We start from the raw sequence: 26,061 nt of genomic DNA on the forward strand, positions 1-26,061 counted from the left end.
ATGGAAAATAGTCTAGCTGAGTGCTCAGAAGGAAGAGGAAACACATTTTGCTGAGGAGTTAGCAAATTTACATAGTACGTATCAGAGTTCTTTTAAAGCATATTAACCATTAAATTGGTGTCTGGTTGCATTTTTTTAAGTCATTATTTGCTTTGGGTATAAGATATTTGCCAATAGGCATATTTCAGAAGCATGACTTTAGTAAAAGTCAGCGCACCATATTAAATCTCCTAAAGATTATCTGTTGCCTGAAACAGTCTTGACTTTGACCACAACCCATTTCTCTAGCCTCATCCTAGCTCTGTTCTTCCTCTATTTCTTAACAGTTTTGCTAATATCCATGTTCTTTCGTACATACTGTTCTTGGAATATCTTTACTGTTTTTCTCTTTCTTTTTTCCTTTTCTTCTTTCTTTCTTTCTTTCTTTCTTTCTTTCTCTCTCTCTCTCTCCCCTTCCTTCCTTTCTCTCTCTTCTTCCTTCCTTCCTTTCTTTCTCTCTCTCTCCCTCTTTCTCTCTCTCTCTCTTTCTTTCTTCCTTTCTTTCATCTGGTAAAATCCAGTTTATCCTTCAATATCAAACTAAGTGGTCACCTCCTTTCTGGCAGTGTTCTGTTATCTCAGAACACTGAATTCATACCTGTGTTTTTGTACTTACACTTTACGGTAATTACCTATTTTCCTATGTCTCTTTCCTCTTTCCTACATATCTTCTCTTTCCTACATATTTCCTATGTCTCTTTCCTCTTTCCTACATATTTTCCTATGTCTCTCTCTTCCTAAACTGAGTTGTCAGAGGCAGGAATCCTGAATAATTTGACTTTATAATGATAGTGCTTAGTACTTGGCATTCCCTTAGGAAAAGTATGTTAAGAGAATTTTGAAGGAATTCTCTGAAATTTATTTCTCAATAATTTCATCTATGGGTCATGTAATGTTTTTTTTTTCTTTTTTTGCCTTTACTAGGAGGTCCAGGCATTTCAAAGAACGCACATATTAGTGATTAATATCGATACTTATAAGAATGTCTTTTTCTTACAAAAGGCTAGAGGCTGTGTTTATATTTGTTTTGCAGTGCTTTTGTTTCACTATTTAGCAGTAAGGCTCCACTCTGAAAAACGTCTTTGCTTATTAGATAATACAATCACTATTTTAAAATCCAAATGACTATAGTGATAGAGCTGGAAGACTTGGAAATAACAATATTGGAATCCAGCGAGGCCTTGAAGTGGAGCCAAAACACGGCCAACTCAGCATACCTAGTCTCAGGGCTCTGCTGGCTTTCAGGGCTGGTACTGCACACAGCATTGCTCAGTTATCTTTTCTGAGCCTCAATTTCCTCATCCATAAAATAGGATGATATATCACACAGGGCTGTTGTATAAGCATTTGAGATGACATATGTGAAAGCAGGCACTTTGAAAAGGGTCATACAGATACAAGGAACTGTTATTATGTCACAATGAATATACTGCTGATACTATTCATATTTCTACTTCTGAAGAAATAAAAAACAAAATAATATATCACATCCCCTGCCAGCCCCCCCTCACCCCCACTTATAAATTTTCAATTGTGTTTTATTGCCCAGACACAATTTTAGAAGCTGCTTATTTAAACATGACTTGGACACAATTATTAATTTTTCCTAGGATGTGTTGAGTCGTAAGCACTCCTGGGAGAGAGAGATTGAAAGGGATCTCTCTTCATCCCAGTGAGAAAGTACTAAACAACTACTACTTACGAGACTTGAACCCTGAAGAAGGTCCTGAGCTGTATTTTCCTGGGTGTGAGAGACAACTGGGAAGAACTTGACTTTTTACCACTATGTATTCCACAGAGGTTGAGTATTACCCACTGGAGGTGGGGACAGTGGGGAGAGTTCTCTAGCCAAATAAGGTCCAGAAACACTGGAAGAGAGGATCTCCTGGGGGTCTTTATTCAGAAGGAATACCAGGAATCCAAGATCAGCAATATATGAGGTTAGAATCTAAAAGAAAAGAGCCTTTTCCAAACTTCAGAAACAGTATAGCAAGCAAATAGGAAGGAGTATTTGTAGAATAAAAGGTATACTATACGTATTGTTTCTTAAAATCTGTGAAATACTGACAAGGTAAGTACTTTGAAATTAGGCCTCTGCTTGAAATGTAAGTGCTAAAGGTAGAATCTCAATTACTGGCTCTGATTTACAGAGGACAGACTTGGCTTTCTTGCTGCCTTTGTTTATAGGAAAAGGGAAGCCAGAAGATTTTAGGGCCAAACAATAATAAATTGTGTCCATTCCCTGAGGGTTCACCCTAAGGCTGGAAGCAGGAATTATCAGATTTTCTCTAGTAGTTGTTGATTTAAATTAAAACAGCCACCACCATTGATATTTCATATGTTTCTAGCACTTTCTCTATGGAAAGCAACGTTTGGTTGGAAAAGAACACGTAGAATTTAGAGTCAGGTAGTACCAAATTTGGGGCTCAAGTTCTCTCTTAATTGCAAACCTGCAAAAACAAATTGTAGATAATTTTCCTATCTCGTCTTCAATGTTGTCACCTGAACTGGCATAGTCCCCTCCCTCAGAGCCAGGTTGGGGGATCTAGAGTCCCTTTGTTGCCATGGCTTGAAAGTAGTTAAGCTCTATTTAGCATGAAATGCAAGCTATCTCATCTTAATTCTAACAAAGACCGTGAGGTAGCATTGCAAGCCCATTTTACAGAAGGGGGTCTCAAGTTCACACAGGTTCACAAGCTCACCTCATTAAATCTGTCTCCAACCACAATGCCACTGCCACACCCTATATCCCTTCACTATCTCTGGCCGCAATAATTTATGTTCTTATATGAATATTTCTGTAAAATTTTCTTGAAAGTTGATAGCATATATGAGCAATTTGAAGTTTAATTATACTAGCAAATCACTCCTCCAATGTTTATATCTGCATACACTCCCCCCAATATAGTGTGCTTTATAGAACTGATGATCATTTGTGTCTGTCTTTCACCCTCACTAGACTCCAGTCCTTTCAAAGGCAAAGACTGTGTCAAAAACGTCTTTGTGTTCCTCCCTGATGCTTGCAGAGGGTACACAAAATAGGCACTGTAAGAACGTGTGCGTAAACTAATAAGCAAAACAAATGTGAGTGAGTCAAGAACTTCTTTAACCCTCACACTAGCTCAACAGGGCACACATTATTTGCAGTTTAGAGGAGGCCCTGAGATTAATGTTTAGGACAAATGAGTGAATCTAGGATGGGCTCTTACCCTGGCTTTATCCTAATTAACCCTGCCCGATCTTTTTGGGTGCCAATTTCTTTACCTCACAATGAGTAGATTGAGGTAATGATCCTGCAGATGCCAGATGAAAGATAATTAGAGAGAAAAGGCCAAATAGCCACCAATCAACAATTTCACATATGTTTAGAAGGCATTTCACAAGCCATAACACAAGTAATTAATACCCTTCTTAGCTGTTGAAATGTTGCTGGTAACAATAATGAAACTTTTGTACACGGATTTGTTCTTCACAGGATTTTCACATCCAAGAACTCATTTGGTATAGTGAAGGTAACGGGTGAATGAATATGCAGCTTCAAGTCTTGTTGAACTGATTCTTGTAAACTATTCATGAAAGGAGAAACTCTTGGTCAACAATTTTAAGAGCACGTAAGATCAAGGCAGTGCGTTCCCAGTGTCGGCTCTTCCCATTTGCCATGGGGGATAGCATCACTGATATTTCTAAACCTTTAACAGTCTTTTTATTTTTAAAACTTGGAAGGTACTGGGGTGTAATATCGGAAGTGGTCAAAGTTATAATATAGGCAAAGGAAAATATACCAAATTCCCTCTTACTTACATAGCACCAGCTATTTACATCTGGCCTCTGGTCTTTCTTTACATACTTTAGATTCTTGGTTGATCACCTCAAGTGTTCTTTCACCTGACATTTGGTTCCCCTTGCGTTGCTTTAATTCAGGCACATCCGCCTATTTAACACCAATCCAGTGTTCACCGCTGCTGATTTACCTCCTCATTTGACATCTGGTGGTTTGCAGTGCAGGGGTGGTCTGGTGGGGTGGGGCAGGGGGGTTACTCAACCTCCTTAACTGGAACACAAGGCCCTTCACTTTGTGGACCCCACGTACCCAATAATATTCATCTCTTTTCTTATCTCAAACTTTATACATAGGAGTTCCTTATGCCACCTGGCTTCTTCCTCAGCTGAATGTAAAAAAACTTCAACGTTTATGGTTCCTCTCCTTTAGCTGAATAAATCCTAGTCTGTGCTGATGCCTCTCCTCTGGAATTCTTCCTCTCTGGCCACGAGGGAGTCCCCTTTGTGCTCTGATTGTGCACTTTCTACAGTTGCTTTATCTTTCATTACTAGGGTGCCTATATCTCTTACTCGACCGTAAGCTCTGTAAGGAAAGAGACTCAGTTTCTTCATCTTCTTTTTATAAATCTACAACTGGCACATAGTGACTGCTTAGCAATTGCTGAATGAAACAGAGTCCTGTTCTTTGTAAACATGGATTCCTAAGCCTGACAGATGGCTCATCTATATAAGGCAAGTGAATAAAGCAGTGCCCCCAAGGTCAGACACTGAGTAGCTGATAAAACCAATATTAAACCCAGGCCTCCTAATGGCCCCATCCAGTGCTTTTTCCTCTACAGTGCAAACACTACCTGATTGCCTTGGTTGATGTCTAGGTTGCACTTAAAGGACTCTGTGTTTTCTGCCTTTCAGAGTGGACAAACAGGATCCATGGGGCCTCCGGCTGTCCCTTCCTCATTCCGCCCTGAAGATGAGCTCGAGCATCTGACCAAGAAGATGCTGTATGACATGGAAAATCCACCCTCCGATGAATACTTTGGTGAGTGGGGTCTAGGGCTGAGTTCTGAAGTAAAGGTTGTGTTCTGTTTTCCTTAATTAGTAATTGGGAATAGTACCGGCTCCACTGGTAAAAGCTTCGAGTCTGCATGTGTTGGAGCTGGTATGCATGTACACACACACCTGAGTGTTCTGGAAATTGCTTTGTGAGACTGCTGTAAATGTGATGTCTGTTTAGCTTGGACTAAAATTTCAGGGGTAATGCAGAGTTTCTTGAATACAAATTTGATTTTAAAAGTTATTTTTTGACAATTTATTAGCTTCGTATTAGGCAGAAATCGGGTTTCTGTGTGTGTTCAGGTCTCTCACTGATCTAAATGTTCATTTACAAAATGTGGAATCGGGTAGTATCTAAACTTTGTGCTTTCAATCCTTTCCCTGTTTAGGAAAAGTTGTTCCCTTTATATTTTTTTTAACTTCTCTCTCCAAACCTGTGAATAATTATCAGTGGTTCATCCATCCATTCCATTTTTGTAATGTGAATTTATGAATTATACACCAAGTATGAGGTGTTAAAGATACCTAACCTATCCTCAGGGAGGTTGGAATTATTTAGAAAAGATAAGGAAAACAAACAATCGCTAATCTAGGTAGAAAGTTATGAGGCATAAGAGAGGCTTAGGTCAAGTGTTACAAAATGTGAAAGCTCTGTTCATCGAGAACATCGGGAATGCTTTTGAGAAGAATTGTTGGTTCTTGAACCTGGACTCAAAGCAGTGCCTTTCAGATTTTCTGTTTTCTCCCTAATCTGTTGGAGACCAATATTTCCATAGAGTACGATTAAAATTAGTTACTAAGAAAATGAAATAAACAGAATACAAAATGGAAGAATGAGTTTTACCATTATTAGATTTAACAGGAATAAATTACTCTATTAAATTGCTATCATATTTTCTAAATACTGTCTGTGTCTGTACTTGTCTCATCGCAGAGTGTCTTAGTCAGATAGGAATCTGTAGATCATTCTGAGTAGCACTGCTTTTCAGGCATCTGGAGAGAGGATATTACATTTGGGGAGCAGTGGAAGCAAAGGCATAGAGGTGGAAAAATTGCACGGGACTTCTACTTCTTCATATACTTCCTATTTTCATGTCTTCCCACTTGCTTCCTATTTGGGAATATGTAATGACAGGTAAAGTGAGGGCACAAAGCCACATCATAAATGGACTGGGTTAAAATATGAAAAACGTGACATTTCTTTGTATGCAGGAGACAGTGTAGCTTAGCTAAAAGAGCACAGTAGTGGGGATAAAGAGTTCTGGTTCTGGTTCCTTTTCTGCCTTTTACCAGCTAAGCAATATTGGCCCGTTCCTCAACTGCCTCAACCCCATTTCCCACCTCGGTGAATCACAGGTGTGAAGCAAATGTGCTTTAGCATTTCTTTCATAGTAAGTTCTCTGTAGAAACAGCATTAATGCAGAGAAGTACATAAAGCTAAAAGTTAAATGTAAGTTGATAGAGATTAGCACAAATGCATAGAGAATAGTTAAAAGAAGTCTCTAGTTATATTAAAATATACTAAAAGTTTATCACGCTCTTGTCATTGACATGGGAGAAGGGCTTATATTGGAGCCTAAGGTAACTTTTTAAAAAAGCTTATTAAGAGTGAAAACTAAGGCCTCTGTATTAAGGTATACCAAGCACAAAAAGCTAACATACCAAATATATATGCTTCAATTTTCACAGCAACAAAATAGATAGCAGTAAAAAACATTGAACATAGGTAGTAACTGTGTTAATGAGTATATATTAATCGCTCTGGGAGATCAATTAAATATTATCTTTGCCTTCAAGAACTGTCCTAGCTCTACTACTCACTAGCTTAGACAACTTGAACAAATTGCTTATTCTCTACATCTTTTTGTTTTGCTTTATCTATAATGTGGAAATAATGGCTAGTTCATACTTTGATAGTGAGTACTGAATGAAATATTTATAGAAAGCACTTAGCCAAGTTCTTGGCATGTAGAATATGCTCAATAATCCAAGTTATCCCATGCTTTACTAAAGAAAACAAGATATGCCCATTAAAAAGCCATTAATAATACGTGATTTAAACTTAAGTTCCTAGCAAAAATAGAACATATGTCACCAATTGGTAAATAATCATTGCCAAATGAGTGTTACAAACCATGAGAGAGAATGTGGAATAATGATAAGTTTTATTGAGTGCTGACAATATGGCAGCACTGTTACACAGTATGTACTTCATTAAGAATGAACTCATTTCATCCTTACAGAAAAAAATATAAGCCTGTGAAGTAAATGCTATTATTATTTCCAGATTAGGAAATCAAGGCACAGAAACGTTAAGTAATCTGCCCAATACCAACAGCTAATAAGTTGCAGGACTGGATTAGAATCCAAACTCCAGGTCTATACATATTTTTTTTTCTTCTAAAACTTTTTCCACAGCTTTATTGAAGTAAACAAAGTCACATAATGAATGTATACAATTAGGTGGGTTTGGATGTATGTGTACGCTTATATGCCGTCACCACAGCCCAGGTAACAAACATACCCGTCACTTCCGGAGTTTAGTCTGGACATTTAGGAAGGGTCTTACGGAGGAGATCAGCTTTGGACAGATGGAAAATAAGAGAAGGGCATTCTCTTCTAGGTAGATAGAATAAATAAAACAGAAATTGAGGCCAAGATTATGTAAGGAAAATTACTTTATATGGCAGATATCCACCAAGGGCCTATTATGTGCAGGCTACTGTGCTAGGTAGGTGTTGGAGACATGTGGAGCTAGGGAGACGTGGGCCTTCCCTTTAAAGGAGCTTATAGTCTTATATAAGAGAGGATGTGTACAACGTTGTGGTGTTTAATCCTAACACAAGGCAGAAAGCGACAAGTAACTTATTTGAAGTTCAGCCAAAGTACTTTGAGAACTGAGAAGAAAGGAGAGAGAACATTATGAGGCAGGAATGGAAAAGTGTTTGTGAAGTGGATAGCCTTTTTAAAATTACGGTAATAGAGAGTTGGAAGTGCGATGATAGTAGAGAAGTGATGTCATTTCTGAGGAGCAGAATTTTAACATAATAGGCAGTAAAATCATTGGAGTGAGGCACCCATGTGGGAAGGAACAAATTTTGGGAAATAAGGTGGGAGAGGTAGGCTGGGACCAATGGCCTAAAGACTAAGGACTTTATCTTATACAGTGAGTGCTGCACGTTGAGATCAAAGGTTATGGGACCTGTTTCATGAAATGTGGTTAAGAATGTGGGTTCCAAAGCCAGTATGCCTTGGTTTGAATGCCAGCTCTACCTCTCACTGGCTAGATAAAAGCAGGAAGCAAAGGATGAGTTAACAGAACTATGGTTTACTGTTCTACTCAAACATTAAACATTTCCCGAACATGTTTTCCATGCCTGCTGCTGTGTGCAAGGGACACCAAGCAGAGTCTCTGCCCTCAGGGCATTCACAAGTTCTGGGAAGGACAGGAGAGAGGCAGGCATGTAAGGAATGTCAGTGCAGCAAGGGGTGCAGCACTGTGTTGGGTCTGCCTGAGACACTAGGTGAGCATAGAAGACAGAGTTAAGTCTGAAGATGAGAGAAGGACGGCTACATAATAATGTGTTTGCAACAGAAGGGCCTGACCCAAGGGAGATGAAGAAGAGTCATCTCTTGTTCTCTATCAGAATTTTACCTGAGTTCCATTCTGGGCTGGAAATAGCATTGCTAATCACCACCTTCAAAGAACTTTTCACTCTTGTGTTAACATGCCCAGCCCCAACTCAACCCCCTCACTTTTTCTATCACTTTGCCTATTTAATGCTGGAATTTTCATTGACACTATAACTGATTTGCTGAAGGTCATTAAATGCTTTCATGTCAAAGATCTCCTACTAGATTATGAGCTGCACCAGTGAGTGAGAGGGAACAAAATGTAAATAAATGGTGTCAATGGAATAGATTCCCCTGTGGTCATGTTCATTTTTTTCTGTGCAGCCCCCATTTTCTTTTTCCTTGAGTGGAATAATTCATGAGTATATTTTTGTTTTGTTTTGTTTTTCATTATGGAGTTTCCCATTACTCTTAGCAGTTTTTCTTTGTTTGAAGAACTATAATTATGGCATGCTTCAAAGTAGGGGAGGAATATCAAAATGTCACCTCACAGGTGACTTAAGTCAAAGGAGAAAAGATACCTTCACAAATAGAGAGTTTGGAAACTTTCTTAATCCAAGTGATGAAACTTAGCATCACCAAAATGGGACAGACTGACATGTGCCAGCTGATATGATGTAGTAGAAAGTACACAACATCACCTGTGTGACATAGTCTTGCTGAAATACTTAATCTGAAATCCAACCATTAGGAAGTAGACAAATCCAAATGATGTGCCATTTTTCAAGACAATTGTCCTGAATTCTTTAAAAATGTCAAGATTAAAGAAAATGAAAAAAGACATGCCAGTCAAATGCAAGGCATGCATCTTGATTGAATCTGGATCAAAAAACAAAGTATTGGGGCTTCCCTGGTGGCGCAGTAGTTGAGAGTCCGCCTGCCAATGCAGGGGACACAGGTTCGTGCCCCGGTCCGGGAAGATCCCACATGCCGCAGAGCGGCTGGGCCCGTGAGCCATGGCTGCTGAGCCTGCGCGTCCGGAGCCTGTGCTCCGCAACGGGAGAGGCCACAACAGTGAGAGGCCCGCGTACCGCAAAAAAAAAAAAACAGAAAAAAACAAAGTATTTAGGGCAAGTTTAGAGAATTTTAAATATGAACTATATATTAGATAATACATCATTGTTAATTTTGTGGGTATGGTAATGGCATTGTGGTTATGTAAGATAATATCCTCGTTTTTAGGAGCAAAATGTTGAAGTATTTAGGGTAAAGTGTCATTATGTCAGCAACTTATTTTGAAACAAGATAGATAGATGTAGAGATATTATGAGGAGGGCAGAATAGCTTCAGATTATAACTATGAGAGATACTATAACTGCACAGCTACAAAGGATACCCTTTCTCCCCCCAGGAGTATTGAAGCCTATCACACATGAATTATCTTTTATTTTTGTACGTGCCGCATGGCATACGGGATCTTAGTTCTCCAACCAAGGATCGAACCTGCGCCCCCTGCAGTGGAAGCGCCAAGCCCTAACCACTGGACCGCCAGGGAAGCCCCACAAATGAATCATCTTAACACTCCCTTCTTGGGCGGGAGAAGTAGAGAGTCATTCCTATATCTTGTAAACTTGACTGTTTTAAAATTTCCCTTTCTTGTGTATCTGTTTCTTTATTTTCTACTGGACACATGCCCTTTCTATTGTTGGTGAGATGATAACCATTGTGGTGGAAATGATGAAAGCTATATTTACTTAAAGGTCTACAAGTTTAAAAAGCCCACTCCCAGTCATGGTCTGACTCATATATCTGGCCATGAAGTTTTCATTTCTCTGATGAGGAAACAGATATTCAGAGAGACTTAATGAGTTGTTCAAGTCACACAGCTATAAGTTTTAGGATTTCGACTTATTCTTCAGACCGCAAGTCCATTCTGATTCATTACCGTTACAAAAAGGCATAAACTGTTCCTGTAGGTGGCTATTCCTGCCTCATGTCATCCTTTACCTCCTGAAGTCATGATCTTTAAGTAAGAGACCAACTGTTCTGAGGGCGTCTGTAGCCCAGACTTCAATGTCACTGGCAATATACTTTGACTATCTTTAACTCCTGAATTAACTGATGTGACACTAAGCATAGGCTTTTTGCCATGGCTCAGATACATACTCTAGGGAGATAACCCACCTAATGCCTCTCTATCAGCCATGTTAGCTGACTGTTGACCTTAAGGGAAAGCAAATCACTAAAAATCACTAAGAGCTATAGTGATTGTTTCCTCAAGTCATTTCTTGATAAAATATTACAAGCTGGAACCTTCAATTGAGTCTCAGCTGATTTTTTTTTAATGATTTCTTCTGAAAATGTGCTAGTTTTAGTGCTTCCATGCCCTTCCTTTTACATCTTCATCAAAAATTGTATCTGTTGCATTACAGTATTAGCTAAATGCCATAGCAGATGAATCATAGTAGAGCAGTATGATAAGTCCAGATCTTTGAAGGGAAGATAGCCTCTCATGTTCTGAACATTTTTCACCTACTTGGACTTGAATTTCGGCTGTAGCAGATTCCTAAGTGTCTTTCCATTAGCAAGGGTGTACTTGAGTGGGCCTAGAATGCTGTGCTATAGGGGGAAGAGAGGAAATATAGAAGAAAGTTGAAGGTAAGGAGAAATTCTCATCTAATTCAGTTAACCAGGCAGTAGATCTTTAGTTCACATCATTTGCAAGGCTACAGGCCTTGGTTCAAGTGATTGTATCTTGGAGCAACCTGTTTCCCTGGGCAACTAGAAAACTATGTTTCTACTAGAGGAAATTCTCAGTGCCAGGGGTAGATACATAGAAAGAACAAGGGGTGATGAACTATAAATTACTATAATTTAGGGTAAAGTTCAGAACTTAAAATAGGAGAGGGAGGATTTTTAAATTAGCTATTAAAATTAATGGGGGAGAAAGTTTTCGTTGCTAGAAAATTAGGGAGCTTACAGGGCTAGTGGCCAGCCTTTGGAGCTTATATTTTTCAGGTAGTTTTGAGGGAGAAATGTAAAGGAAAGTTGAGTTTGTCTCTAGATATCCTTGAGCCATGTCTGTGAATTTATGCAGGTGTTCTCCATGTTGGTTGGTATACCCAGAGCCTCTAAGTTTTGTGTTTTCATTCATTTTGAAAGACAAAGCATGTTTTGTAGGTGAGAACCATGTCTCAGTTTGTGGCCATGGCATGATTCTCTCCAAAATAATGGTGTTCTGGCTGTACAGACCCTAAGGCAGAAGGCAACAATCTTGGAATACAGTATCTCTGGAAATGAACAATGTAATATATCTGAGGATGGACTAAAAATATCTACCAGCTTATTTAAGCAGGAAGCTGTAATTATCTTGGCAGTGTTTACACGGTGTTGTCTTATTCCTTCTTCCAAAAAAAAACCTGAAGTGTGTGAGTCTTAATATTGTTTAGTGAGCCATTTGAAGAATCCCTATGCCTTTAGAACAGCACTAGGTAAATTCTCTTCACAGAACTTGGCATTTATCTAAGAATTTTTTTGTTTATCTCTTGAGCATTGTTAGTGAGGCATATTGAGAGTTTTTGCATAAAGCCAGGAGTTGGTTCTAGGGGAAGTAGGCTTTATTGCTTCAAAGGACAGGTGGACAGGGTGGAAGATATGAGACAGTGGGGGCCCGGCATGTGTCAAGCCCTAAGAGAAGAAAGGCATGGAGGGGAATGTGCTACGAGTACCTTACTGATAAAACGACCTCACCATACTTGGTACTCTGTATCTTCTCAATTGAGAGCAAGATGGAGGTCCAAAGGATGTTCGTGAGTAGAAGCAGAGTGCCCCAGACAATGGGGAAGATGGTTTATTTCTTTTCTATTTTAGTAAGACCAAAGGATAAGTGAACATGTCTAGAGGACTTGGACTAAGAGGCTTAGGAAACTGGAAACCACTATTTGAGCTACAGTTGAAGGAGTGGAGAAAAGAAAGCCTGGAGCCCTGAAAGCTATTGGAGAACTGCCATGTCGAAAAGGTACTAGACTTAATATGTGTTATTCCAAAGTTAGCTACAAAGGCAAGTGAGGGGAAGCTGGCAAATTTACATTCGGTATAATGAATTAACATGTTTAACAGACAGAAGAAATTTCTTGGAAGAGCGTAGGCCAAAGCCCAGTAACCCCTTGTTGGGGAAGTGGTGAAAGGTACTCAAGCATTCAATGGATTATGAGATTAGATTTCAAAAATACTTGTCCAACTCTGATATTCAGTGACTTAGGCATCTCAACTTGCGTGGGAATCAAGCTCTTGCATCTAACGTCTAGTGCTAACCCCAGCTTATCATTATTATTACATGATTACAACTAACATTTATATAGTGCTTTGTAAAGCACTTTTATACTTGTTATGTAATTTAATTTAAACTAGACAGCAGCCCTGCAAAGCAGACAGTGTGTTTATTTCCATTTGGCATATGAAGAAACGGGATCTGTGTGATTAAGGGACTCCCCATTCCTCAGAGCCCTCTGCCACCCCAGCTACTCATAGATCCCATTAGCATCAGAATTACACAGGGGCCCAGGCCTACTGATCCCAGCTCCTGTTCTCTTTCCACCCCATCATGCTCTCTTAGCACCATGTTGCTGGATTGGTCATAGACTATGAGATAAATCAGTGAACATACTCTGTGTTTTAGCTTCTTCATCGGTACGAGGAACAATGTGATTGCTTTGAAAAGATTTTAGAGGGTTTCAACTGGTAAGTGCTAAGTAATTTGTATTTCATTGTTTTTATTATTTTGTGTCAAGGAAATGGTTTCCAAAGTGCTCCTGTCAATTACAAACTAGAAAGTGATTCCAAGTGGGAGCTGCCTTTAGTACAGATGGAACCTGAAACCGTAAGGATCTTATTTTCACAGAAAAATAACCTAATTAATTAAAAACCCCAAAACCACAATGGAAGAATAAGTAGAAAATAAGTGGTTTAGAGAAAAGGTGGTATTGATTTGGGAAAAAAATGGATTTCTTGGTTTTGTTTCTCTAGCTTTTTGTTTAAGGTCTCTGTGGGTCATGGGAATAGAATGTTTTCTATTAATGAGACATATTTGATGTATTTACTTTTGTGGTAGTGATTTCTGGTAAAATGTTTGCTTGGGGCAATATATGGTCACAGCACTAAATAAATAATAATCCTAAGCATTTTATGTGTTCTATCTCAGCACGCGTTAATTTTTAATTAATTTGGCTACATAGTGTGTTTTTAAGCATCGATTTGGAAACCTAGACTTGTAGTATCATAAAGAATAATTTAATCTTAGAAACTATCTAGGACAACCTTTCATGTTCCAGAAAACTAAAGCCCAAATGACTCGTCCAAGGTCATACAGCTGGGAGTGATTTGAACTCTATGGCCAAAATTTCCTTTCTGAACAAAGAATAGAAATTAGTCTCTGATGGTAAGAAGAGGAATGGCAGGGCTGGTCACAAAGGTGAGGGAGTGGGTTGGGCCTGCTATTTTTGTGAACCCAGATGTGGTGACACCTTATTCAAATTTGAGTTAAGAACACATTGCCCTTAAAAATGATAAAATGATAAAAACTTGTTAGAACCTTTGTACATATACTGTCCTTATCTCCTTGATTTTCAAATATAAATGAACTGAAGAGATTGTCAATATCCTCTTTTCTCATACTCATCAAGTTACTTACTTGTTTGTTTACCTCACTAGTATATAAGTCTGATTGAAGGTAGTTTTTGTTTAGTGCACTGCTGTGTCCCCATTTTTGGTCCTAGATCAATGGCTGGCACATAGGAGATATTTAATGTTTAATTAATTAATAAACCCATGAATAAAAATTGTGAGCAGACATTCCATACTCCTTGTGGCAGGACATGGTATAAACTACAGAGGGAAAATACTTCATTTATTTAACACCTTATGGAATCTTAAAATGTTACAGCTAGAGGGAATCTTAAAGACTATCTAGGAAAATCCTCTCATTTTTAGATATTGTGAAAATAAGGGAGTTTTCTAGGTTCACAAACTAATTAGTGACAGAGCCATGGATTGTAACTCAGACTTTCTCATTCCTTTTTTAAATCACTTAAAGGCACTAGAGAATGTTTAAGGTAGAACAACACATGGTTGCTACGATCATTGAACTTCAGTCAAAATTAGGTTGATACCCTTGGACTTGATCTCTTTTCCCTGTGTTTTCTTTGAAAATTAAAGATTGAAATTCATCAATGGATAGGTTACATAGTTAGGATTTTCTTTTTTAAGTTCTAAATCACAGTTTCTCCCCTTTGGGATTCCTTTGTTGTCCTTGGTTCCCAAGACAATCTCTTACCTCCTCAATTTTCTTCTGTTCTAATCTAATTGGGTCAGATGGGCAGGGCATCACACTGAAAAAAAACATCCTTTCTCCATGTTTACATGTTTTTTCCCTAGCAACCAGTTATAAAAGATCATTCTCTTATTACCACCCTTCAAGGCTGGGAAGACTCACCCAGGATTGGTGTTTCATACATACAGCAGATACTCACTCATTCTCTTGCATTGGGATCACCATTCTCTTTATCAAAGAATGAAAAAAAAAGTATAAAAGAGATCTTTACTTTATAATCAAGCATCCTTTACCTAATAACTGTGGAAATAAGCTTGATGTCCTGAGAGGGAAAGAGCTGGCGGGGCACACAATGTGTATGGCAAAAGAAAGTTTCAACTTGTAGGTTGTCTGTGGTTGTGTACTGAGACATGCAGAGCTGAGACCCGAACCTACAAGTGCTAATTATGCATTTTCTGATCTTAAACACACAAATACAGATAACTGTGAACTCAACTCCCTTTCCTTTTCAAACCACGCTCCTTTCCCCCAACCTGAACTTTCCCCACAACTTTCTCTAAAACCAGATAATCATCTCCTTCCAGACTTTGAAGTGACATTAGAATTGTCAGAAGGCATAATTAATTGACTGTCAGCAAAGCCATTGTTTGAACATCTGCAGAGTTCTACTTGGTAGGCATCTGTTGTACTTTCAATTGAACGGATTCACTCATCTTCAAATATTTATTGAGTGCTTGCTATACACCAATCATTGAAGTGTGTGCTATGGGAGAGAAAAGAAACAAGGTAACATAATGACCAAGGAGAGAAAGCATTTGTTCAATCCTCTAGCACCAAGGGCTTTGATGGAAAACAGATTTCATGACTGGAAGTGGAAAATACACTCTTTTTCATCCAGGTTCAGGGGCTTTTGCCACTATTGCCAGCTGACCTGTGCCAGATAAAATGCCAGAGGAGTCCACCTATTGCTGGGGAATAGAGAGACCTATTGGTGAAGCACTATTTGTGGACAGAGTTCTCAGCAAAGACAATTGAATGCTTTAAGAGAAAAGCGAGCAGAAAATATCCAAGGCCGATAAACTGGGAAATCCCACAAGCAGGTCCAAATTAATGACCTTATCCTGATTTTCTTCCTAATTCTCACTCTGATGCCAGTCATGTTACATTAAATTCTCCCAGTTTCATTACAGCACTGCACAGTTCTGATCTCAGTCCCCGTTTGGTTCTCTGACTATCAAAATTTCAATTTATATCAGTCCTGGACCTGGCTCCACTCCTACCTGGAAGTGAACATCATTTGTTAAAATTCAACAAGAAGGAACACAAACACTGCAGGGGTGACTTGTTGAAGGAGGCTAAGATGATACAGTAGGCAGGAGGTAATTGAAAACAGTTACTAACATCTACTGTCTCGCTCTTCACACACTCACACTCACAACACTCACAGAGACACAGACACATTCACACACACACTCTCACACAGAGACACACACAGACACTCACACTCACACAGACTCACTCGCGCGCACACACACACACACACACACACACTCACACAGACACACAGACACACAGACACACACACACACACACACCATTCAGCCCTAGGACCATGGCACAGTTAGAGAGCTGGCTATAAATCTTCCAACTTGAAAGCTTCCCATTCATTGGTCATTGGAGGCCACCTTCGTAATTTTCACCACATATGCAAACCATCTGTAGTATTATTTGCCTAACATTTTTGTTCAAATCAATTCATTTATTTTTTAACCTATTTTATCTTCATTCATGTCAATAATATCCATAATTTGATTTTATGGATTAAAGTACCTGTTGCTTTTTTCCCCCTAAAAGGCATGAAACTAAATACCATAATTAAATTTAAAATGTTCATCCATGAACCCTCCAATGTTCAAAATACTGAGAAATGTGTGTATAACTCAACCAGAAGATAAATTGATGGAATATTTTGGTGAAATGATGTCAAAGGTTACCCACTGAGTTAAGTTTTACTAAAAAAAATTTTTTTTTATACCCAGCATCATGTTATCATGAGAGGCCGTGTAGTGGTGTAAAGAGCCAGGTATCAAGTAACCAGAGGCCAGATTCTGGGCCAGTCACTGTCCCACAATCTTGCTGTGACATATTAGGCCAGCCCCTTTTCCACGGACCTCATCTCTCATAGACTTCATGATCTCTTGGGATCCTTTGGCCTTTTCATTTACTTACCTCAAATACTTTTCGTATATTGTCCTCTATACACCGTTAAAACATAAGTGGGTAGGAAAATAGCTGCCCTATGTAGAATTGCAACATTGCTTGCTTCAGAAGAATTGGAAAAGAAACCCAAGAATTATATTTCCTAGACTGTTTTATACTCTGCTCAGTATTGTTCCTCATTTCCTAAGATATACGAGAAGGTTCACATCATTTGAAGTAGCTTTAAATGTCAGTTAACAAACATAAACTAAGATTGTAGAACATAAGGAACACTGTGTACTGAGTTGGATATTCTAGCATCACTGTTTAAGGATTTTCCTGGTTTAATATGTTGTTCACTAATGATACTTTGTATACATAAATAATATTAATATTAGTAACCATGAATGTGATCATGGTCTTCAGTGTATAATATAGCATTGTCATAAAAATAAATAATTCATCTTTTGTTACATGGCATAGTGACACCAAAACTGGACTTGGAGTCAGGAAGTCCAAGTATCTTCTCTGCGTGACATTGGTGACATTTGACATTTGCAATGTGCTTTAGAACATATTATGCATTATTTGAAAACATTTTTTTAACAGTTTTAGGATTAGAGAGAAATCAGCTTAAACAAGGACCAGTTAAGAGATGGAACCAAATTCTTCATGTAGGTTTTCTGGGTTAAATTACATGTACTTTAAGCAACTTTATATAACCTCTTAAGCTTTTTGAATTTCAGTTATTTCACCTATTAATAAAGGTTATCCTATATATTTTATATAATTATTGTGAGGACCAAGTTAAAGAAATAGATGTGAAAATGTATTCTAAGCCATAACAAATCAAAAATTTAAGAGATGTCAGTATCGCTTCCCAGTGCAGCATCTAGCTTGATTTATGCCACTTATGATTAGTGTGTAATAATCAGCCGCTCTGAATTTTTAATGTCACTGTTTATCTCTATTTAAATTAACACTTTGAATTTTCTTATGATGTTCTCTTGTTATTGGAATATCATTACAAAAAATGTTTTTCAGTCATTGTGTGTGAGAAAACAACACGCAGACATACCACAGTGTTCTCATTTGCTGAGCAAACTACTCTTGCTTTTTAATGTGGAATGAAGAAGAACTAATTGAAAGGAGACAAAAATGAATTTTGACTCAGATTGTGCAGGATGAATCATAACCCACTTTCTCATCTGAGATGTGAAGAAAAAATAAATTAAAATAAAGCCAGCCACCACACAGCTTTACTGTCGGTGTCAGCAGAATCAATATAGAGTGTTTTTCCACAGAACAAAGAGTGTATTACTACTAGGCTAAGAATTACAGGTAGTAGAAAACATGGTTAATTTTTTCTTTGCTGATTTTTTTTTTCCTGCTTTGTTTAAAGCATTCCGATCAAGAGAGTTTGGGACTCATCAGAAGTTGTCCAAAACATTCAGAAATGTACCTGTGATCTCTATGGAACAATTAGAGGCCAATCAGAGATGGGACAAGCTTGGACCACATCTGATCCCAGTTTCCCTTGTCAGATCAGTAGGGAGCAGGGAGACAGCAAAATAACAGAAACTTGGCCGGGGTAGAATTGCTGCTTCCTTGAATTTAACTTACTTGGGTTATTGATATGAATGATTAAAGAAAAATGAAGACTTTGTCCTGCTGGAGTCCAGGATTCAGATGTATAATCTACCTTACTTGGAAATGTAGTTTTTTTAAAAAAAGGGTTTGGCAGAGATAGAAAGGCACTGTAACCTACCCTAGGATATAGTCTCCAATTTCTAAGTCAGCATTAATTTCATTTAAATTTTTGTTACTGTTGTATTTTATTCATAATTCTTATGGCCTTTATTTCTCATCTCTATATACATGCACACATGTGTATATATGTTATATATGCTATGTAATATACATAATATATGTTTATATGTCTATACCTTCTACCTTACTGTAAGATCATTGTGAAGAAAGACCACCTCTTCCTTATCTTGCTCTTCCCCGAAGATCACCACAAGGAGATAGAGCTAGATGAGTTCTTAAATCTCTCTGTGCCCCTCCATGAAGACTTTTGCTTGCAGTAGAGTTTCTGTAGTCTGACTTGATTCTAAATATCCCCACTAATGGTTCTGTTTACAATTAGACTAGCATGCACTGAGCACTTACTATATACTACAAGTTTTGTATGCATTATACATACTTCTTGACTATAACCCTGTGAGGTGTAGGCATTGTTCTTTTCCAGATGAGAAAACTGAACCAAAAAGAAGGTAAATAATTTGCCCAGGGTCTAGTAATTATTGGAGTTGTAATTTGAACCCAGAGTCTGCCTCCTAACCACTGTATGTACTTTGTCAATGACTATAGCTTGCAGAAGGGCAGCTAACTAGGCCTGGCAGAAGATTGGGCCACAAAGCCTGTGCTCATCATATGACTTTTCTGCCAAATTCCATTCTATTTCTCCCTCTGCTTCTCCTGGGGGACTTTTTTTAGTATGATTTGATTTCCTCTGATTGAAGAGTCCCACAACTGGCCAGGCAGCAGATAGAAATCCCTGCATGCCAGCATTCTGTTTGCAGTCTACCAGATGTCTTCAGGGATACCGTCTTGGCTCCCCTACAAGGATAATAGTGCCCATGTGTGCTACTTACTCCAGACAATGTAAGACAAGTGCTGAATGTAAAACTATTTTTGTTAGCACTTGAAATATACATTTCTAGTCCTCTGTTCCCTCTTGAAATTGAAACCTGGTTCTTGTGATTTTAACATTATCTAAATCCAGAAAGTCCCTTCTCCCAATGCTTCATCCCAATCCAGTGAAGCTTTCTTTCACACGTGGAAATAGTTACTTTTAACTTTCAGCAATCCACCTGCAGTGGCATCTTCTAATCTAGTGAGCCTTAGAAAAAGCCAAGTGCAGTCTCACTGTCAAAGCAGAAATGAGAGACAGCAAGGAGAAGGGAACTTATCTTGAAAATAAGGTCACCCTATTGACATATCATCAGGTAGAAGAGTTCTATGCACTAGCTAGCAATTGGCTCACTCAGTCGGAAGTTGATGCTATTTTAGGCTGTCAGCAGGAGTGTCAACGTATCTGTGAGTTTTGGCATTTTATTTCATTAAGGTGGTTCAGGAAGCCAGACACTGATTAACTGATTCTTCGACTTAGTTCCCACTCCTAATTTTGGATGTGTGTTGTCTTCAGGAAGCTGTTGTGATACCCTGATGCTAAAGAAAACTTCTCTTGTGCTTCTAAAGCAATCCTGGGAACAGTCTACCCCACATCCTACTATCCTGGCATCTCCCCTGCTCTACATCTCTGGTCACAGGTGGTGTGGGGATACCATTGCTCTGGTTCTCCTCTGGCCGACCAAGGAAATACAACTCAGGTGTGTGCATCCGGTTACCTTCCACCGTGTGTCTGTCATAGCAGCATTCTCACTGATACATTAGGTTCAAGGTGGATTTTCATTTGGAGATCACGTAAGAAGATACCTATGGAAGGAATGGCCTCAGCACTGCAGTTACTGTCAAAGTCAAGAGATACCTTAGACAGGCCACAAGATGTGTTTAGGTAAGACTAGGAAAATTCTAAACTTTGTCTCATCGGTAAGAATTTGGCATCTGATTTGTTTATAAGCATGCTTTTAAATGAGAAGGATAAGGATTTCTAGATAGGACATTTATGGTATTTGTTCATTTCTTTATTCAATAGTTGTTGACGGCCTACTATGTGCCAAGCACTGTGTTAATTTCCATTAAACAGTCTACAAAAGAGAAACAAGTTTTAAAAATAACTGAATTACAATATGATAAATGTATTACTGGAGTTAGGTGAAGAGTCTTATGGGAGGAAAAAAGTTAGAAGGGCTTAGTGTGATTGGAAAAGTGGGGAAAGGTTTTCCAGCATAGGTGATGTCGGGGCTGAATGTGGTGTAATTTCCCAGGTAAACCATGAATTTAAGGGCGTTTCAGACAAACGATTCAGTGGATACAAAGAGACCAAGAGAGGATTACAAAACGTGCAGAATGACTAGGGTAATGTAGTGGGGAAATGAGGCTAAAAGGATGATCAGTGGTCAGATCAAAAGGGGTTTTTGTTTCCTGCTAAAGAGTCTAGAGTCTGTCCTGAAGGCCCTGAGGATCCATGAAGGATTTACGCAAGGGAACAACATGATCTGATAGACGTTGATTAAAGATCATGCTGGGTCCTGCTGGGGAGACTGGCGTTGAACAGGAGGCGATTTGGGAGACTGAAGGTCATTTGCCTCAGCCTATGGGGATAATACGGAGCCTGAGCCAAGGCAGTCATGTTGTGACAGTTCAGGGGAGAGTAAGAGGGATGCATCGAGGCTTATTCCTGAGCTTCTGCATTCGGTGGCTAATGACATGAAGTGAGGTGAGAAAACAGAAGAAGTTCCATAATGACGTGCCTTCAGCCCCCCGAGATCCTCCTTATCCGGAAGCAATGTAGTTCTATTTGTCGGTGCTTATTGAGCACCTGCTGTGTGCAGGCACTGTTGCAGGCATTGACACAAAGCAGGGGTAAAACAGACATAAAGCCTCTGTTATGGGCTTCCATTTTAGTAAGGAAAGACAACACATAAATAAGTCAAATACATCCTATGTCAGATGGTGATGTATCCTGTAGAGAAAAATGGAGCAGAAGAAGGGGGACAGTGAATGCAACATTGGCGGTTGGGATGGAAGTAACACAGTAAAAATGTGACAAATGGAGTTGCGAGGTTCCTCTTGCTGGTGAAATCTGGTCTGCCTAATTTTGTTTCCTTTTCATTTGTGTTTTATAAATTGTTATTTCTCCTAAACAAAGGAAATAAATAGCAACATAAACATTTACAAACACAGAAATGTAGACTCAGTGGTTTGTGTTGTCAACATAACACGTGCCAAGAAAAACAAAAGAAAACAGCAGCTGAAAAAGTAAATATAGGGCTTCCCTGGTGGCGCAGTGGTTGAGAGTCTGCCTGCCGATGCAGGGGACACGGGTTCGTGCCCCTGTCCGGGAAGATCCCACATGCTACAGAGCGGCTGGGCCCGTGGGCCATGGCCGCTGAGCCTGCGCGTCCGGAGCCTATGCTCCGCAACGGGAGAGGCCACAACAGTGAGAGGCCCCAACAGTGAGAGGCCCGCGTACAGCAAAAAAAAAAAAAAACAACAACAAAAAAGTAAATATATATTTTTTTAAAGTAAAAAAATGGAGGCTCCCTCAGACACTAATCCTTGTCATTCAAAATGCTGGATAGTATGAATTCGAATTTCACAGAAAGGAGAGAGATAATATTTGAACCAGGATAATAATTCTGATATTTTAATGCTAGAGAACCTTGGATTTAATCCAAATCTTTTAGTTTAGACAGAGAAAGAAAATAGCTTATTTGAGGACACCCAGGTAGGTCTAGAATTTAGGTTTCCTAACAGTTCATTGAGAACTCCTACCATTATCCACTGTACCAGACAGGCCCAAAGCTTGGGTTCTGGGATCCGGCTTCCTGGGTTTGAATTTCCCCTTTGCCACAGTGGCCTTAAGGAATTTTTACCTCTCTGCATCAGTTTCCTCATTTGCAAAATAGGGATGGTTATAATAGTATTTATGAGAGTGTTTTTGAGGATTAAAGTTAATATTAATACATGTAAATAACTCACAGCAGTGCCTGACACACAGTTACTGTTCAGAAAAATGTTCACTATATTATTACAATACTAAGGGTATTAGAACATTATGATATAGCTTATTTAGACTTTGTGTGTTTGGGTATAAACTTGAAGCCAGTCTGCGATGATGGCCACACATAAGATCTTCTGGAATTTCCAGTTAATATAGTAAAATATTAACAAGCTCCTTTGGGTCACTGAGTAAATATAGAACACATTAAAATAACTTTGATATTCATTTCACTCACATTAGTTCTAGACAGTTCATTCTAGAACTGAGATATGAGATTCTAAACCAGAAATGGAACCCTAGCCTTTAAAGACAAGAATACGTTGGGATCCATTTATGTACATCTAGTACAGGTTGGCCTCATAACTGTTGACAGCCATTTAATAAGTACTGACTATGTTCCAAGCACCATGCTTGGATATTTTACATAGTTGATCATACTTAATCCCACTGCAGGGAGGCATTTGTATCTGGATTTTACAGATGAGAACATTCAGTCCAAAGGCAGTTCAGTACCTTGTCCAAGGTCACACAAATAAGATAGTAAGAGGCACAGACTAAATTTTCATAAACCAGTCCATTCTTGTTTGTTCAGCACATGACTTTTTCATGATCCTACTTTTTCTTAAGTAGTTACTTATGCTGCAGGCAGTCTGCATTTTACACTACTGTCCTTTCTGTGCCATTCGTACTATTCATTCATAAAATTATAAAATCATAGGTTGTTTTTGCTGGCAGGATCTGGAGGGAGTTTCCTGGTTCTCAACTTGAAGACTAAGAATCACCTGAGGGAACTTTGTCACTAAACCTACACACCCACACACACCTACCTTGTAGATACATTGTGATTCTGACATAATCTTAGGCCCACCTCCACTGAGAAAATGCTATTACTCGGAGAAAATTTAGCTGATGGAGTGTGCTATAGTCCCCAGGTGGTGGAAAGAAAGAAAAGGGGGGGTGGCTTGAGAATTACTGATAAATTTTCATGTAGTGAAAATTGAGAATCAAAGAGTGACAGTAACTTCCCCAGGATCACAGCTCATTTATTTCACATCTACCTGTAGAACCTGGGCCCTCTGACTTTCGGTATTAGGCAATTTTCCTGTTTATTCCTCAAAACTGCCTTTGTGGAATGCACTATGCCCTCCTTGATAGTTCTAGAGGAATATAAGGCAAAACAAAGGGAGTGATTAATTTGCCCAAGTTCCCATAACAAATCAGTTGGTCAAGAGAGGATGAGTTTGCCAATTTATGCTGTTCTCCACCTATTCACTTGGTTCTAGTAAAGTAACAGCTCATCAATATGGAATGCACATTTTCATAATAGTAGGTTTGTGGGTTGCATAGCTTTTTTTGTGTCTGTTTTCAATTTCTGTTCCTTTGATAACAGAACAAATAGCAGAGATGACAAAACTCAGAAGGAGAATTGTCTCCTAGATTTTCTGTGATCTTTCTTCTCTAGTGAATCAGTATATCTAGTAATGACACAGTAGATTCTAAGGTTATTTGGCTTGTTTGTTAAGTAGATATTTATTGAGAGCCTACCATATGTCCATCGCTGACCTAGGTGTGTTGAATCAAGAGTTGTTATAAATCTTTTCTGGGGGGAAAAAATGTGCTATAAGTAATTAAATTCAGAAATCTCTGCTCCCAAGAGATTGGTAGACTACTAGAGGTTAAAGAGTCAAAAATATATAATAATCCTTTTACCATGTGATAAATGTTATGAAGGAGCTTTGCGCATGTGGCTATGAGAATGTCTGGAGGTCTGTGGGTGAGTGCGGAGATTACTGGGTGATACCTGAGCCAAGTCTTCAAGGAGGAACAGAATTTTTCCAAGTAGAAAAGGAGAGGAAAAAATAGCATGTTCAAAAGAATAGAGGTAGGAAAGCAGGATGTACTGGGGAACGGGAAGCATTACAGACTTCATATCAGAAGCTCCCTAGGACTAAAGCAAAGTTGAATTGGGGGAAGTCTTGGGACATGGGAGTATAGAGAACCTGAGGTGCAGTGGTTAAAGATCAGGTGTGATGTCATAGAAAGGAACTTTTGTATCTTTTTTGTGGAAAAATGGGAAATTGTTGACTGTTGTTAAACAGAGGGCAATATCAGATTAGTGATTTATAAAAAATTGAGGGGATAGCCACTTCTCTTGCCATGTAACACTACTAGTGGCCTAGATAACTTCATAGAGCCAGTTCACAAGGGATAATGAAGCTGGAGATTTCATGAGAACAGATTTAAGTGACTTGTGGAGTGAGAAAAAAGAAATGGCTATCTCTTTACTCAGTTCAAAACAGGAAGTGCCTAGGTATGCAAAAATGCAAGTCGAGGAAACTGTGTTCTTGGTGTGTTTTGTGTGTATTCTGCTTTTTGCACATCAGCGATACTGCTGCTGAGTACTGCTATGTGAATAATTCACCAGATTCAACTGATGGAGGACCAGCAGATTTTAAAAGTGATCATATGAACCTACAAATTTAAAGATGATTCTCAACTTTCAAAAAATACACAGATGCTCAGAAAATCATTATATGTGTGTCTATGTGCATGTGTGTTATTTGTGCTGGTCCTACCTTCAAGCAGAAAACATTTCAAGGTCTGGATTCCTCCTTAAGAATTTAAAATAGAAGTAGTGTTTAGCATAGAAAGAACCTTGAAGTCATCTCCTAATTCTGTCATTTTTTTGGATAAAGAAAATGATGTCCAGAGAGAAGCAGTAGTCCAAGCCACAGCCACCAAGTAGCAGTGCCCAGGTTAAAACTCGGTTCTTTCCATTATTATAAATTCATTATAAAAATGGAAACCTCACTTTTTTTTTGTATCATTTATTTGCAAAGTTTTTGGTAGTTATGGATTGAGTGAGTTATCCTAAGGTAACAGATATCTTGGTACTCATTTGTAAATGTAGAAACAATAAGAAAAGAATATTTGAGGAATTTGGTAAGGAAGTATGATTGGATTTATCATAGCAACCTTAGTTCAAATCATCTTTCACAAGGGGAAGAAGGTAGGGCATGGGTAAGCAGAACATGAGGGCTTCTCCTCCCTTCTTCATTCTCAAATTGGTTTGATGTGACATGAAAGGGTATTTTATCAACTATAAAGGATTGTGTCAGAGCTACTTTATGAGGCCTGTATTCATTTTCTATTGTTCCTATAACAAATTACCAAAAACATAGGGACTTAAAACAATACACATTTATTATCTTACAGTTCTGTAGGTCACAAGTTTAACATGAGTCTCAGTGGGCTAAAATCAACATGTTAGCAGGGCTCCATTCCTTTCTGGAGGCTCCAGGAGAGAATCCTCCTTGCCTTTTCCAACTTCTAGAGGTTGCTCACATTCCTTAACCTGTGGCCCCCTTCTTCCATCTTCAAAGCCTGCAGCATAGCA

General features: G+C 38.7%; 1 protein-coding gene across 6 annotated transcripts in view; it reads left to right on the forward strand.

Moving 5' to 3' along the window:
* Positions 1–26,061, forward strand: part of LPP (LIM domain containing preferred translocation partner in lipoma) — a 700,420-nt gene that overhangs the window by 521,899 nt on the left and 152,460 nt on the right. For all 6 annotated transcript variants that reach the window (XR_012331429.1, XM_019946127.3, XM_073804014.1 and 3 more), the window contains one exon: positions 4,732–4,858. Coding sequence is in view for 5 of the 6 variants with exons in the window: in XM_019946127.3 (XP_019801686.1) it covers positions 4,732–4,858 (127 nt within the window). In the remaining variant the exon portion in view is untranslated. The remainder of the gene's footprint in view (positions 1–4,731; positions 4,859–26,061) is intronic.

The sequence above is a fragment of the Tursiops truncatus genome, chromosome 4, assembly GCF_011762595.2.
Source record: "Tursiops truncatus isolate mTurTru1 chromosome 4, mTurTru1.mat.Y, whole genome shotgun sequence".
Lineage (NCBI taxonomy): Eukaryota > Metazoa > Chordata > Mammalia > Artiodactyla > Delphinidae > Tursiops > Tursiops truncatus.